At 38.6% G+C, this 16,730-nt stretch overlaps 1 protein-coding gene across 1 annotated transcript; it reads left to right on the top strand.

Moving 5' to 3' along the window:
• Positions 1-5,690: 5,690 nt before the first annotated feature.
• On the top strand, positions 5,691-15,855 carry LOC124387363 (Fc receptor-like protein 5). Its single transcript, XM_046851682.1, has 13 exons — positions 5,691-5,717; positions 6,084-6,389; positions 8,301-8,582; positions 8,665-9,000; positions 10,391-10,666; positions 10,957-11,205; positions 12,212-12,334; positions 13,274-13,396; positions 14,084-14,134; positions 14,240-14,314; positions 14,475-14,567; positions 15,005-15,098; positions 15,192-15,855. Exons 3-12 carry the CDS (start codon positions 8,387-8,389, stop codon positions 15,088-15,090), a joined length of 1,608 nt encoding a protein of 535 aa, XP_046707638.1. The 5' UTR covers positions 5,691-5,717; positions 6,084-6,389; positions 8,301-8,386; the 3' UTR covers positions 15,091-15,098; positions 15,192-15,855.
• Positions 15,856-16,730: the final 875 nt, after the last annotated feature.

Genomic DNA, 16,730 nt, shown 5'->3' with positions numbered 1-16,730 from the left:
TCACTTCTTTTTATATCAATAAAGTTTTGCAGTGTCACAGATGAAACCTTGCATTGTCATCTTCAAATATATTCCATTCAATTCAAATAATTTGTATTTGTATAGCGCTTTTAACAATGGACACGGTCTTAAAGCATTTATACACAGATAATATAGGTAATATAATAAGGCAATTGGAAAAGATTGTTCCTTTTAGTTGTAAGATTGTTGCAAGATTTAATTGGGAGCAGTGTAGACTGATTAAAACAGGGCTGATGTGGTCATATTTCCTAGATCTCATGAGGACTCTCTCGCACTGCTGCTGCATTCTGAACTGAAGCTTATTTCTGCACTTACTCCAACACCCAGACAGTAAAGCGTTACAGTAGTCTAATCTAGATGTAACAAAAGCATGAACTAGTTTTTCTGCATCCTATAATGACATCATATTTCTAATTTAAGCAATATTTCTAAGGTGAAAGAAGGCGATCCTGGTGATATTATTAACGTGAGACTCAAAGGAAAGACACGGGTCAATAATCACACCAAGATCTTTGACTGCTGTAGACACTGAGACAGAAACACCATCCAGAGATGCTTCGTAATCTGAAAGTTCACTTCTAGCTGCATGTGGTCCTAGAAAAAGTACTTATATGAGTTAAACAGAAGAAAGTTATCAAGCATCCACTGTCTAATGTCCTTTACACACTCCTCAACATTGTTAAGCTGATCTCTCTCATCTGGCTTTGCTGAAATATACAGCTGTGTATCATCAGCATAGCAATGGAAGCGAACACCATGTTTATGTATAATTTCACCCAGAGGCAGCAGATATAAAGAGAAAAGCAGTGGGCCTAACACAGATCCTTGCAGAACACCAAACTTTACCTCAGACAGTTAAGAGAACTCACCATTTACATCAAGAAACTGATAGCGATCAGTTAAATGAGACCTGAGCCAGGACGAGCTGTTCCCTTTGTTCCAACATTTTCTAGTCCAGCAAGGAGGAGATTATGATCAATGGTGTCAAAAGCTGCACTACAGTCAAGTAACACAAGCAAGCAGACACAAACACACAAAAACATGGATGAAAAACCCTGGTCATTCAGAATATTCAGGTATTTTGAGGTAACTGACCTCATTTTTGGGCATGTACCATTGAGGAACCCTACCTAACCACCTAAAGCAACCCCAGATCATAACACTGCCCCACAGAATTGTACAGTATAAACTAGGCTTGATGGCACTAGGCATCCCTACTTGTTTTCTTTGCTTGATCCAGGCTAATAATTTAAACTTTCTGAAACAGTAATCTTTCCATGACCACAGGATATGTCTTCTGACATCGATTTTTAAGAAATTAGAAGCTCCTCACTATATAATTTAGCATTACATAACTTTTGAAAGATCATCATCGACTTTTTTGGCCAGGCAATGTATAAAACTTCACACATCTCATAACAATACAGTTTCTTACAACATCAGTACCTGTGCCAAAAGAACACATTTCAAATTTCTTTTAGTCGGCCATTTAACATTTCGTCTTTGAACCCATCGAAACTGTAAAATTGTATTAATTGTCACACATTATTACTTCAGAATTGGAACTGTGACCATCACACAACGCAGATGATCACCATCTCTTTCATTCCTATTAAAACATACATTTCTTTGAATGATGTACATATTCACATTTTGAGCTTTTTTTTTTTTATCTTAAAAAATCACATACTGGAATACATTTGTTGCAATTTGTATGTGGCAAACGTAAGACCAAATGTCCGCCATCTTGTTCAGTGACTTCGTAGTGAAAACTCAACGTAATATTTCTGCTCTACGAACTTGTTATTTAATAACAGATACACAGATGCATGGTTTTGCGTGAATATTAGCGTAAACATTAACTTTTTTGCGAACACATTTGAATACTTGAGGTTAACAGGGGAAATAAAGCACATAAATACATCAGAAATATAAGCACGTGTCTGTACCATGACAACCTGTAGCACTGGCTCCCTCTAGTGGCTGGAGCTGCGAATACACAAATACCCAAGTAAAACAAAAAGAAAAATATATAAATAAAAATATATAAATTCCTCTAAATTAACACTATTTTAATTCTATGAAAACATCAACTATACTCAGGAAACATGACCAGATTAAAAGGTGATTGACAACTTTGTATATTGCAATATATAAAAAAGACAAACTAATGCAGCCACTAGAGTGCAATTAGCAATTTGGGTTTCTTTTCCAGCCTCCAGTCAATTCCACAGATATTAATACAGGTCTAACACCGAGACGCTGGTAAGACTAAGGCATCTCACAAGGCGGGAGGAGATGTGTACATCCTGGCAGTGTCTCAGCCTTTCGTATCACATATACTCTGCTACGTTTACCTTGAATTTAAATATTTGTACAATTTTCTCATGTTTTTATTGCCATCATAAGATCGAAAAATCATGTCGGCTCATTGTAGCTCAGAGTCTACAGTTTATGTCACATTGCTCTTTAGGAGATGAGGCACTACTATTTTATGGTCTGGTTGAATACAATACTGGATTCTGATTGGCTAACAGGAATCAGGAAACATTCAAATGATAAAAATACAGGTGCCAACAGATAACACCAACATCCTAATTATTTGTAAAGATGCAACACAGACTAATATTCATTTGGCACTACTTTATATCTGGGTGTGATTTGTGGCAGCAGGAATCTACTGTAACACATTTTATATAACATTTTTTATAAGGTGATGATCCACGGCTAGGTGTGAGACCACTTTTTCACATTCCATTTCAGCAAATTTTCCATCTCCCCACAAAACTACTCTTTGATACAGTCAGGACTTTCCATCTTTTACAGCGTATTAGAGTTAAAGAAACACATAATGCGCATCCTTTCTGTCACTTCTTTTCTTCTCCAACGTGTTTGAGATTTGAAGAGGAACGAAGAGCAGCATTTTGTAGTCTGTGTCTACGAAGGTGTAAATCTGAGATCTTAAATACACTCATCCCCCACCCCTGTCTTTATTTCTCTCTCTCTCACGCACACACAGATAGGATCTGACACATAAAGACTAACACCGACCACTGATCAACTCTCAGTCAGTCATTAGAAGGACAGGATGGATCTCAGGCCACTCGCTGTGATGTTCTGTGAGTAAATGTTCTCTTTGCGTCTTAATTGTGAGTGAAGAGGAATAAAGTGGGTCAGTGGTTCTGATATTGGACGTATAATGAAGGTTCCCAGAACCACCAAACAGCCATTGCTTGCTTGAATAAGTGCGTTGATGCTAAACTGCTCATATGTAATCTGAAGATAAATTTTGAGGGCATATTTTTCACTACAAATTTCTACATATTTATAATTATATGCGGTAAATATATTTACATATTTATCTGCAAATGCACGATTGCTTCTATTCGCACTTCCGGTAGGCGCTAAAATGCATTTCATAGCTGTGTTCCTGTACTGTGCAATAACAATAAAGTTTTATCTGTCTGTCTGTCTGTCCATCTGTCTGTCTGTCTGTCCATCTGTCTGTCTGTCTGTCTGTCTGTCTGTCTGTCTGTCTGTCTGTCTGTCTCCCTGTCTGTCCATCTGTCTGCCTGTCTGTCTGTCCATCTGTCTACCTGCCTGTCTGTCTGTCTGTCTGTCTGTCTGTCTGTCTGTCTGTCCATCTGTCTGTCTGTCTGTCTGTCTGTCCATCTGTCTGTCTGTCTGTCTCCCTGTCTGTCCATCTGTCTGCCTGTCTGTCTGTCCATCTGTCTACCTGCCTGTCTGTCTGTCTTCCTGTCTATCTAAATGTAAAGTTGTTCACTGTCAAGGTTATAATGTGTCCTGCTAAATTTATTTGTTGTTTTTTTGTTTGAATTTGTAATAATAGTGTGACAGAGTTGAAGGTTTGATGACGCAGGGATAAAACTATTTCACTAATAATAATAATAATAATAATAATAATACACTCTAGATGCACTTCATTATTCAAATCAAATCAAATCAAATTTTATTTGTCACATACACATACATACAGGGTACGACATGCATTGAAATGCTTTTTACGACGATTCGGCATAAGGGAATAGGATGGGGAGAAAAATAAACCAAGTAAAAAGGAAGGCAGATAAATAAAGAGTATAAACTATATAAAATATAAAATATATAAAGATTTATATGAGAAAAAAAGAAAGTGTATATACAGGATGCTTATGACAGTAAACAGTAAAACAGTAAAAAAAATTGAAGTGGTTGATGTGATTGTCCTTAAAGTGTCTGTGTGCGGTGTGGTGTGGTATAAAGTGACCGTGTGGTATGGTGGTATAAAGTGCAGTATGGCGTGGTATAAAGTGACCGTGTGGGGTATGGTGCAGTATAAAGTGCCCGTGTGCGGTATGGTGTGGTATAAAGTGACCGTGTGCGGTGTGGTGTGGTATAAAGTGACCGTGCGGTATGGTGTGGTATAAAGTGACCGTGTGTATGGTGTGGTATAAAGTGACCGTGCGGTATGGTGTTGTATAAAGTGACCGTATGCTGTATGGTGTGGTATAAAATGACCGTGTGCGGTGTGGTGTGGTATAAAGTGACCGTGCGGTATGGTGTGGTATAAAGTGACCGTGCGTGTGGTGTGGTATGGTGTGGTATAAAGTGACCGTGTGGGGTATGGTGCAGTATAAAGTGACCGTGTGCGTGTGGTGTGGTATAAAGTGACCGTGCGTGTGGTGTGGTATAAAGTGACCGTGTGCGGTGTGGTGTGGTATGAAGTGACTGTGTGCGGTATGGTGTGGTATAAAGTGACCGTATGCTGTATGGTGTGGTATAAAGTGCAGTATGGCGTGGTATAAAGTGACTGTGTGCGGTATGGTGTGGTATAAAGTGACCGTGTATGGTGTGGTATAAAGTGACCGTGTGGTATGGTGGTATAAAATGACCGTGTGTTGTATGGTGTGGTATAAAATGACTGTGTGCTGTGTGGTGTGGTATAAAGTGACAGTGTGCGGTATGGTGTGGTATAAAGTGACCGTGTGCGGTATGGTGTGGCATAAAATGACAGGGTGCGGTATGGTGGTATAAAGTGACCGTGCGGTATGGTGTGGTATAAAGTGACCGTGCGGTATGGTGTGGTATAAAATGACAGGGTGCGTATGGTGTGGTATAAAGTGACCGTGTGCGGTATGGTGTGGTATAAAGTGACCGTGTGTTGCATGGTGTGGTATAAAATGACCGTGTGTGGTATGGTGTGGTATAAAGTGCACTGTGCTGTACAAGTCCACAGTTAAAGTGATTAAAGTGTTGTAGTGCGAAAAGAAAATAAATGTGCAGAAAAAGTGTGATGATGGAGAGAGTGGACCAGATTTAGATCCTGGGGGTTTCCTGGTTCTGGTTCTGGCCTGCGTGAAGAAGCTTCTTCTTTTTATTATAATACAATGCGTTAAAAAATCCACTTCGTAAAGCTTTCTATGTTACACACACTGCACATGTGTGTGTGTGTGTGTGTGTGTGTGTGTGTGTGTGTGTGTCTAAACCACAACCTTTTAGTTCTTTATTTATAACAGAGAAAGCTCTGTTTAAAAAATATATATATTATATATATATATATAATAAAAATACATTTTAAATGTTGCTTTTAAAAGTTATTTTTTCTATGGATTTCTTTTTTCTTTATTTATCTATATATGTTGTGTGTTTGTCTCCTCTTGTAGGGCTCATCTCGACCCCAGTGACACATGCTCAAGGTCATTATCTACTAAGTTCACTTGACAATCTTTTTTAATTTATTTTTCAACAATGCTTATTGTTCACGTTTGATTACAATCAGACGGCTGTGTGTTTGCATGTACGATCGGTTCGTATTTTAAAGGTCATTGCAGTATCTACTCTTGTAATAGCTGTGAAGAAAGGAAGTCGCTTGACTTTTTCCACTTTGCTTATCTTTTCATCTCACGGCCGCTAGTCGATTCGCTGTTGGTGAATTCAGCCACAACTTTGTGGCTTTTAATTTTCTGTTTCCTGTTTAAAAGATAAAACATAGATAATAGTTATGACTCATGTCCAACTGTACCCACTTTATCTATAGATTATTAACAGCAAAATGTTTATAGGGGGTCCTAAAGCTGTGGTGTCTGTAATACCTGATACACACGTATACAAAGGTGAGCATGTTACTCTCAAATGTGACGTTGATGGAGGAGGAGGAAGAGGAGGACAAGACACTCAGTGGATTTACAGCTGGTATAAGAATAATAGCAAAGTTTTCCCAAATAGAAAGTACAGTACTGACAGCACACTGCATGAGTTCAGAATCAGTCCTGTTACAGACTCTGACAGTGGAGGATACAACTGCAGAGCACGGAAACGTGACCTTCTGAGCTCAGAGATCAGCGAAACCGTTACATTGATTGTGTCAGGTGAGTCACTGGGTGTTGTTCTTTTTTTATATGTATACTAAACAAAATAAATCAAACATGCGGAGGATCCGCTGTGGCGACCCCTAACGGGAGAAGCCGAAAGAAACTATTACTAAACAAAATAAAAGGCCACTCTAAAATGTGCAGTTTTACTTTATTGGGGGTCTGGGGGGGTCTAAAGACCAGTCAATATGTGGTGTGACCACCATTTGCCTCTTGCAGTGCAACACATGTGATGATGATTATATCAGCAAAGGAGAAGTGCTCACTAACACAGATTTAGACAGATTCGTTAACGATATTTGAGAGAAATCTGCCTTTTGTGTACATAGAAAAAGTGTTAGATGGGGTAAAAACAAAAGTTGCATTTATAATTTTGTTCAGTGTACATAACTTTATACTGATTTTGAGCTATCACAATGGATCCATGTTTGAGAAGATAGTTTTAGACCATGACGGTTTTACTTCTTCTCCTTCTTCTTTCGGCTGCTACCATTAGGGGTCACCACAGTGGATCATCTGTCTCCATACCCACCCTGTCCTCTACATCTGCCTCTTTTACCCCAAGTACCTGCATGTCTTCCCTCACCACCTCCATAAACCTGTTCCTTGTTCTTCCGCTTTTCCTCCTTCCTGGTGGCTCCATCCTCAGCATTCTCCTACTGATATACCCATGTCCCTCCTCTGCACATGTCCAAACCATATCAATGAGGCTTCTCTCACTTTGTCCCCAAAATGTCCCACATGTGCTGTCCCTCTAATAAACTCATTTCTAATCTTGTCCATCCTCATCACTCCCAATGAACATCTCAACATCTTCAGCTCTGCTACCTCCAGCTCCACCTCCTGTCTTTTACTCAATACCACTGTCTCTAATCCATACAACATCTCAGGTCTGCTACCATCCTATAAACTTTCCCTTTCACTTTTGCTAGAGTAGTGCTAGATAGATACTTTTCTATCACAAATCACTCCTGCGATCACTCTTCTCCACCCACTCCTTTCTTCACTTCTCTAACACACTCTCCATTACTCTGCACTGTTGACCCCAGGGACCTGAACTCCTTCACCTTCTACACCTCTTTTTCCTGCAACCGCACCCCTCCACTGCCCTCCCTATCATTCACACACATGTACTCTGTCTTACTCCTACTGACTTTCATTCCCCTTCTCTCCAGCGTGTACCTCCACCTCTCCAGGCTCTTCTCAACCTGCTCCCCACTCTCACCACAAATAACAATATCATCCACAAACATCATAGTCCACGGAGACTCCTGCCTGACCTCGTCCTTCAACCTGTCCATCACCACAGCAAACAGGAAAGGGCTCAGAGCCGATTCCTTGATGCAATCTAACCTCCACCTTGAACCAGTCGATCGTTCCGATTGCACACTTCACTGCTGTCACACTGTCCTCATACATGTCCTGCACCACCCTCACGTACTTCTCTGACACACCTGACTTGACTCCTTCTGACCCTCTTTATACTTCTCCATCAACATTCTAAAAGTAAATAATGTGTCTGTGATGTTCTTCTTTGGAATAAAACCATACTGTAGCTCACAGATGGTCACCTCTTCTCTCAGCCTGGCTTCCACTACTCTTTTCCATAACTTCATGTTGTGACTGATCAACTTTATTCCCCTGTAGTTACTGCAGGTCTGCACATCTCCCTTATTCTTACAAATTGTTGACAGCTTGTGTCTGGTGGTGCTGGGACTTCTTCTGGTCTACAGTCCAATGCTTTTACCACTGAACTACCATTAAATAGATACTAAATATTAACTATGCCATAAATAATTACATTTGTAACATCCTGAAAATCACTCATCATACATTGAACACAAAACATCTACTGCTCGTATTGTGAAGAAAAGGATCTGACGTCCATTATCATTTCCTAACCAACAGCAAAACCCCAACCGACTGTCCGAGTGAATCCTCACAGCTCCGTCTACATAGGAGACACCGTCACTCTGAGTTGTGAGCTGCAGCGGATGACTGGATTTACATTCTCCTGGTACAAATATAAGCCTTCAGGAAAGCTGAGTGCTATACCCAGCACCACCCGCATGCTGAACGTGACCGTCTTCAATCTGGGAAAGATCGTGTACAAGTGTAGCGCATGCAGGCCAAACACCTGGGGAGACTTCTACACAGAGTACAGTGATCCAGTCCAGATTACAGCAAGTAGTAAGTCATGTTTTTTTTCTTTTTATTAAAAACTAAAACAAAAATCAGGAAGACTGAAGTATATATATTTCCTGTGTAACAGAGAGACCAAAGGCAGTACTGAGTGTATCTCCACAGAACTGGCTGACTGAAGGAGACTCAGTGACTCTAAGCTGTGAGGTTACAGACTCCTCTACAGACTGGACATTCAGCTGGTACACAGTTGTTCCCTACAGAGACGGATTAACTCAAATAATAATGAATCATGACTACTTCATATATGTGGAGCTTCTCTCAGACAGCAGCAGAGGATCTGGAGGCAACTACACTCTCAGTCCTTCTGCTCTTCATCACACAGGAGTTTATGTGTGTAGAGGAGAGAGAGGAGAAACAGTCTTTCATACAAAGTACAGCAATCAACAGCCTCTATGGATCTCTGGTGAGGCAAAAGATACTTTATTAAAAATTTTCATTAATTTTTTTGTTTTTAAACAAAGTACAATATAAAAGAAAATATACAAAACACAACAACTAATGTGTCATTTTAAAGGAAAAATAAGTTGATTTTAAATTTCATGGCATCAACACATCTCAAAAAAGTTGGGACAAGGCCATGTTTACCACTGTGTGGCGTCCCCTCTTCTTTTTATAACAGTCTGCAAACATCTGGGGACTGAGGAGACAAGTTGCTCAAGTTTAAGAATAGGAATGTTGTCCCATTCTTGTCTAATACAGGCTTCTAGTTGCTCAACTGTCTCAGGTCTTCTTTGTCACATCTTCCTCTTTATGATGCGGCAAATGTTTTCTATGGGTGAAAGATCTGGACTGCAGGCTGGACATTTCAGTAGCCGGATCCTTCTTCTACGCAGCCATGATGTTGTAATTGATGCAGTATGTGTTCTGGCATTGTCATGTTGGAAAATGCAAGATCTTCCTTGAAAGAGACGACGTCTGGATAGGAGCATATGTTGTTCTAGAACTTGGATATACCTTTCAGCATTGATGGTGCCTTTCCAGTATGCAGCCTATGCCACATGCAATTATGCAACCCCATACCATTAGAGATGCAGGCTTCTGAACTTAACATTGATAACAACTTGGGTTGTCCTTATCCTGTTTAGTCTAGATGACATGGCGTCCTAGTTTTCCAAAAAGAACTTCAAATTTTGATTGGTCTGACCACAGAACAGTTTTCCACTTTGCCACAGTTCATTTTAAATGAGCCTTGGCCCAGTGAAAACATCTGCGCTTTTGGATCATGTTTAGATATGGCTTCTTTTTTGACCTATAGAGTTTTAGCTGGCAAACCTTTTGCAATTTTTCTCTGAGAAACTCTTTTCTGATGTTGCTCCACTATTTTTGGCCACAGCATTGGGGGAATTGGTGATCCTCTGCCCATCTTGACTTCTAAAAGACTCTGCCACTCTGAGAGGCTCTTTTTGTACCCAATCATGTTGCCAATTGATCTAATAAGTTGCAAATTGGTCCTCCAGATGTTCCTTATATGTAAATTTAACTTTTTCTGCCTCTTATTGCTACCTGTCCCAACTGTTTTTGGAATGTGTAGCTCTCATGAAATCCAAAATGAGCCAATATTTGGCAAACATTTCAAAATGTCTTACTTTCAACATTTGATATATTATCTATATTCTATTGTGAATGAAACATAAGGTTATGAGATTTGTAAATGATTGCATTCCTTTTTTATTTACAATTTGTACAGTGTTCCAACTTTTTTGGAATCGGGTTTGTATAAAAAGTATAACTAAAAAGTATACAATTAGGGTTAAAAAGATTATTAATCTGATTTATAATGTTCTGTGTTTAAGGTGAATCTCCTCCGGTGTCTCTGAATATCAGTCCCAGCAGAACTCAACACTTTTTGCATGACTCTCTCTCACTGAGCTGTGAGGACCAGAGAAACTCTACTGGATGGACAGTGAGACGATATGCACCCAATAAAAAATTGTTAAATTGTTCACAGTGGGGATCAGTTACAGGATCTACATGTAACATCAGCTTCCTCTCCACATCCTACACTGGAGTTTACTGGTGTGAGTCTGAATCTGGAGAAAACAGTAATCCTGTCAACATCACAGTTCATGGTGAGTCTTCATGTTTATTGTTAAAGGGAAATGGACATGTTTCAGTAGAGAACGTTTTGATGAACAAGAGTTTTCAACTGGCAGGACTGGTGAACTCATTTATCTCTGTAATGGTGTGAAAGACAGCAACAGAATGGCACAGTCTATATATATATATATATATATATATATATATATATATATATATATATATATTATACACAAAGATTGATAGAGAACCAACACTGTATGAATTTATAATACATATTGTAATAATCTTTTTCCTGTCCATGTGATTTCCTGTGTTCTAGAAGGTGATGTGATCCTGGAGATTCCTGTCCATCCTGTGACTGAGGGACATCCTCTGACTCTACACTGTTTATATCGTAACACAAATCCCTCAAACCTCCGAGCTGATTTCTATAAAGATGGATCAGTCGTCCAGAACCAGACTACAGGAGAGATGATCATCCATAAAGTCTCAAAGTCAGATGAAGGTTTCTACCACTGTAAACACCCAGAGAGAGGCGAGTCACCGAGAAGCTGGATCTCAGTCAGACGTGAGACCAATTTTTGATCAACAAATCTAAAAAAAAAATAACAAAGAAATAACTGTCGAAAGGCCACAATGCAGACAGGAACTGCATTTTCCTGTGTCGCTCACGGATCATTGAAAGCGACATAAAAAATATTTATATTTAATATTTAAAAGCTTTTTTTCTTTTCACATTTTTATTTACAGATTTATCATAATAGACTGCATATTGAGAGAAAACCGGCAGTTCTATGTGAAATCAGTCATTGAGCACCCCTATATGACCAAAATGGTGTGATCCTTGTTTCAAAACACTTCTTTGAAGATTCGACTGTGAGATCGGTAGTCGAATTAGACTCGAATCTTCGCTGTCACCCCTGGATTTGTCCTTGTTTGAACTATGAAATGTCTCCTGTTATGTTGGGTGGATGGATTATTTTATGTCCAGCTGCTGCTAATTCAACCAACACACTTTGCTCTTACATATGGAATATATGTATATAGGCATAGGCATCAAGCCTCCACCACTATATTGGCCAGCGTTTTAGTTTATTATCAAACCCCGTTAAGTCCAAAGAAGTATGTCTCAATTTACCTGAGTCCCAAATGGAATCCACCTCTTGCTGTCCCAGAGTTTTCCAGTGTGTTTTCTCCTATATATGATCAAACAAACCTCATAAAGAACAACATGCAAAGATACCGTGTGCACCTTAGAAAAGTCCATGTGGTATCTAAATTTGATGCTACACATTGATGCTGGTAAATTTGCTCGCTGACAGTATTTGGTAAAAAAAGTGTCCTGACCTTGACGGAGTGAAAGCTGTAAGTCTGGGGCAGCGCAGTTTCTGTCCATGATGTTATTTTAGTTGAGTTTTGTGAGGAGAAGTGGAGAAAGTTCTCACGTGCATCACTTTCCCCTTCATTTCATATCGTGTGCAGGGGCAAAAACAGTCTTACTGTCCAAATACTAATGTATCTGACTGTAGTTTTGATTTACAGTGTTGGAACACATCATGTCTTTCTTTTACCAGTTGCAAGTTCAACATCTCGTGGTGGAACACTAGACTTGGCTAAGCTTGGACTGACCCTGGGCTTATTTTTTATTGTTTTGCTGATCATAATGATCCTGCTGTGTTGCTACAAAATCAAAAAAGGTAGTGTATAATATTACTAAACTATAAACATTATCTATACAGTTTACACATATTAATTACTAAACATATTAATAACTAATTATAACTGACATGCAAATGCTAAAATCTACCAGAAACTCAATTTCCCAGAATACACCCTGCTCTACAAACATGGCCGTTATAAACTACGTACCTCAACACATCACACATCTGGTTCCATTCACACTTACATTTAACAGACTTTGGGTATTCAGACAGTTGTGAAATGATGTTCAGTGTGCCTTGAAGCACCAAGCATTGCATTTTTCATCTTGTTATTCTCACTTTTCTTCCTTTTTTCTTAGTTTTTAAGATTTGTATTCTGCAGCTGGAAATTTCATGGAGCTCAGCCATTTCCAAACCCTTTAAAATGTATGCTATATATCATTGTTAAACACTCTTCAGTAGCTCAGTGGTTATATCACTGGGTTGTTCTGTGTATCATCTCTGACCCCAGTTTCCTAACATTACTGGGATATGCGAATTTTACTGTGCTGTAAGTAACAAGTATAAAAACCCCTTTCTCTCTTTTGCGAATTATTTTATATAAATATCATTTTTTCTCTCACTAAACTGCACTTGCAGGCATTTTATTATCACAGAAGTGCACATAAGATACTATTACTTCTTAGCTACAATTATTTCTAGGTGTTCTTAAAAAAAAAAAAAAAAGAAAAAAGAAGTCTCGCTTGATATATTTATCACCTTGAAATCCTTCATATGAGCAGAGCCCTGATGACATTGTATAAAGCACAAAATGGTTTAACTGTACTTTGTAAATAGTTGTAAACCTTCCTTTTCCCTGAACGCCCTGTCAGATAATTGGGTTAGTTTCCAATATTAACTTGTTTTTTGTAGTTTCACTGATAAGGTTTTTCTGTAGAATGTACAACTCAATGTTGTATTTGTCTCCCTCTATAGAAAAGCAGCAGAAAAACAATCAGGCATCGGAGCAGAATCAGAGCCAGTCAGAAGCTGAAAACTCTCAGTCAGGACAAACACCACTTCAGGGTGGTCAGTGTCAGGATCGGAACTCAAACCAGGGTTGGTTGCATGTGCAGTATGTTACAGGGGGGCATGTGAACCTTCAAAGACCATTGTCCAAACACAAAAATTAAGAAAAAAAAAAAAAAGAAAATCAATGCATCCAAAATGCAGAGTGTGGTAGCTTAGTGGTTAAGGCATTGGATATGAAGGTTATGAGTTCAAGTCCCAGCCATGCCAAGCTGCCACCCCTAAGCCCCTGAGAAAAGCTCTTAACTATAATTCTGCTCAGGTGTATGAATGAGATAAATGTAGTTTTTCTGGAAAAAGGGAGTCTGCCAAATGCCATAAATGCAATATGTGCTTAACAACAAGTTCTGTTTTCACCAAGCAGCACCATTTCTAGGCATATGCACACTACGTGGTCACTGGGGGGCACCAGTGAGTGCCTCCTTTCTTGCCGCAGCACGAAGGTTTAATATGTATAGGTTTACATACGTGAATGAAACACTTTTGCAATGACTAATAAATGTGCTTCACTCTTTTTTGGGCCCTTGAGCAAGGCCCTTAACCCTCTTACAAAAAAGAAAGACAATATAATGTAAATAATATAAAATATGATGGCAGAATCGTGACAAAGACCCTGAGAGTTAAGACTAGTTTACTTCTACATGTGTTTATAATTTAATACAATATCTTTTTTTTTACAAAAGGTAATATAATATATTGAACTCTTTTTTTCTGTAGGAAATGAACACATGTTTGCACCTGTGGATCAGGCAGATACGAGTGAAACAGGTAGTCTTCATTTCATTTCATCATTTTCTCATGCATTTGGAGGCTTAACTATAGATGACCTATAGGGTAAAGTTGTAGTGATTAAACACACTGCACTGTGTTCAGGTGTAGCTGAAGCCCTGACCAGAGAAGCCACTTACGCTCAGGGCACGAACAAAAAGAAGGCAAACAGGCCCAATGGTAGATATTTTAATGCTACAGCAATTTATTTAATAATAAAGAAACACACAATCTGCATTATAGAATCTAAGATCAATTCTTATGAGGATGTTTATGAGTTATTGCAAATGTTTTTCTTGACTAAAGATCATTGGGATAACTTTGATTTTTGCTTTTGCAGGTGCTGATGAGGAACCCGGCGTTATTGATGTGACTTACGCTAAACTCAACCTGAAACCGATGAAACCACCACAAAGAGTATTTAGTGCAAAAGGTGGAGCAAAATGTATTTATTTATTTATTTCCCTCTTTCATTATGCCCCTTATACCACAGCACTACATTTAAATTAATTAAAGAATAATGTGAAGGTCAAAGGCTTTGTGGTTAAGGCATTGGACTTTGGCTCTGAAGGTCCTGGGCCCCTGAGCAAGACCCTTAAACCCATAGCTGTTTAGCTGTAAAAAAGAAATAAAGTTATAGTAAAATAAAAGAAATAATAAATATGTACATTTTATGTAAATACAAACCATGGTCTGATGAACTTCTCTCAGAGCTGGTGTTGTAAAAAATGTATCTATGCCTTCTGACCAATCAGAATCCAGAATACAATACTGATGAGGTGTTTCATGTTCTTTATTAATAATTTACTGTAGATGTGATGTATGTTTTGATTGCCAATGAATAATTTCGGACTTTTTGCTTTCATCTAGGCACGACCAATGCGTGTTCTGATGTTGTATACATGAAGCTGAAGAAGAAGAAGAACACAGAGGGAAACATTGAACATGAAAACTAAATTAAGAAGTATGTTTACATTTGCATTGGGAAAATTTGTCTTCTAGTATTTAGAAGTTAGATTTAAAAACATGGAAATAACCTGCTGTTTCTCTGTTGTAGGGTGACTGCTTTACTGTGAACGCTCTGGGTTACTGATCACAAAGTTGGGGGTTCAAGCCACAGCACTGCCCATCTGCCCATGTGCAAGGCCCTAAACTGTCTCTATCTGGGGTCTTGTACTTTGGATGACCCTGTGTCCTGATCTCAACTTCATAACATGCTTATATACGCAAAGAAACTAATTTCACGGTGTTGTAATGTATACATCTGGCAAATTAAGGCTTCTTTTTGAAAATCCCACATTTTGAAATAGTAATATTCTAATATTTTGACCATTGTGACTACCAGTTATAGAGGTGTACTGTCTTCTCATATTGTTCAAAATTTCAAGTTGGATTGTGTTTCACATTTAAAATGAAGTCACCAGGAAGCTAATGCTGACATAAATGTAAAATTTCATTTAAAATTTCCAGTAAAATACAACCCCAATTCCAAAAGAGTTAGACCAATGTTACTAGAAACAATGCAATAACTTGCAAATCTAATAAATCCATTCATCCATCCATCCTAAAGCATCACATCTTCTGTCTGTATACACCTGGGAACTGAGGAGACCAGTTGCTGAAGTTTTGGGAAAGAAATTTTGTTCCATATGTGTCTGATACAGGATTCTAGCTGCTGAACACTTCTTCGTTTCCTTGGTTGTATTTTTCATTTTTTAATGACGTGCCAAATGTTTTCAAATTGTGAAAGGTCTAGACTGCAGACAAGCCAGGTCAGCACACAAACTCTTCTACTACGAAGTCATGCTATTGTAATAGATGTAGTATGCAGTTAGCATTGTCTTTTTTATATATGCAAAACCTTCCTAAAAACAGATGTTTTCTGGATGGAAATATTTGTTGCTTTAAAACCTGTATTTAGCATTTAGCATTAATAGAACCTTTCCAATTGTGCAAGCTACCAGTTCAACAGGCACTAATGCACTTTCATACCACCAGAGATGCAGCATTTTGAACTGAGTGCTGAAAACAAGCCAGCTGGTCCCTCTCCTCTTTAGTACAGAGGACATGGTTTCCAAAAAGAAAAGAAAATTTTGATTCATCTGAAGACTCTTCTCTTGAATCCTAAACCTTCTAAACAGTAACCCAGAGCCTTAACCACTGAGCTACCACCTCCCACAATAAGTGGTATAAACACAGGAAAATGGATCTGGATTTGTGTTTTTGGGGCCTGGGTGATATGAAATGGTGAACTGGAAGTAGGCAAAAAAAAAAAAAGCGATCAGCATGCTTGTTGTGAATTTAGTTTGACTAGCTGACCATAGATGCTTTGTGGTCAGTAAATATTACACATAAATAACGATGCCAATAGGTTGGTCTATCATTATTATGTCTCACTTCATAGTGTTGTTTAGCTGGGGATAACTTGCAGAAAAAAGGCAATGTGATGCAATTTGAGTCAGTCTCAATACTTTCAATGCTGTGACATGTTTGACAATGATAACATAATAGAAGTTAAATATGTATATCCCCCACCCCCTTTCTCTATCAGTGAGATTGGAGGAAGTGATGAGACGTTAAGACCCTCTGCTGCTCT

The sequence above is a fragment of the Silurus meridionalis genome, chromosome 6 (genome assembly GCF_014805685.1).
Source record: "Silurus meridionalis isolate SWU-2019-XX chromosome 6, ASM1480568v1, whole genome shotgun sequence".
NCBI classification, from domain to species: Eukaryota; Metazoa; Chordata; class Actinopteri; order Siluriformes; family Siluridae; genus Silurus; species Silurus meridionalis.
Note: the sequence above shows the minus strand (reverse complement) of the source record. Positions and strands in the feature narration are given on the sequence as shown.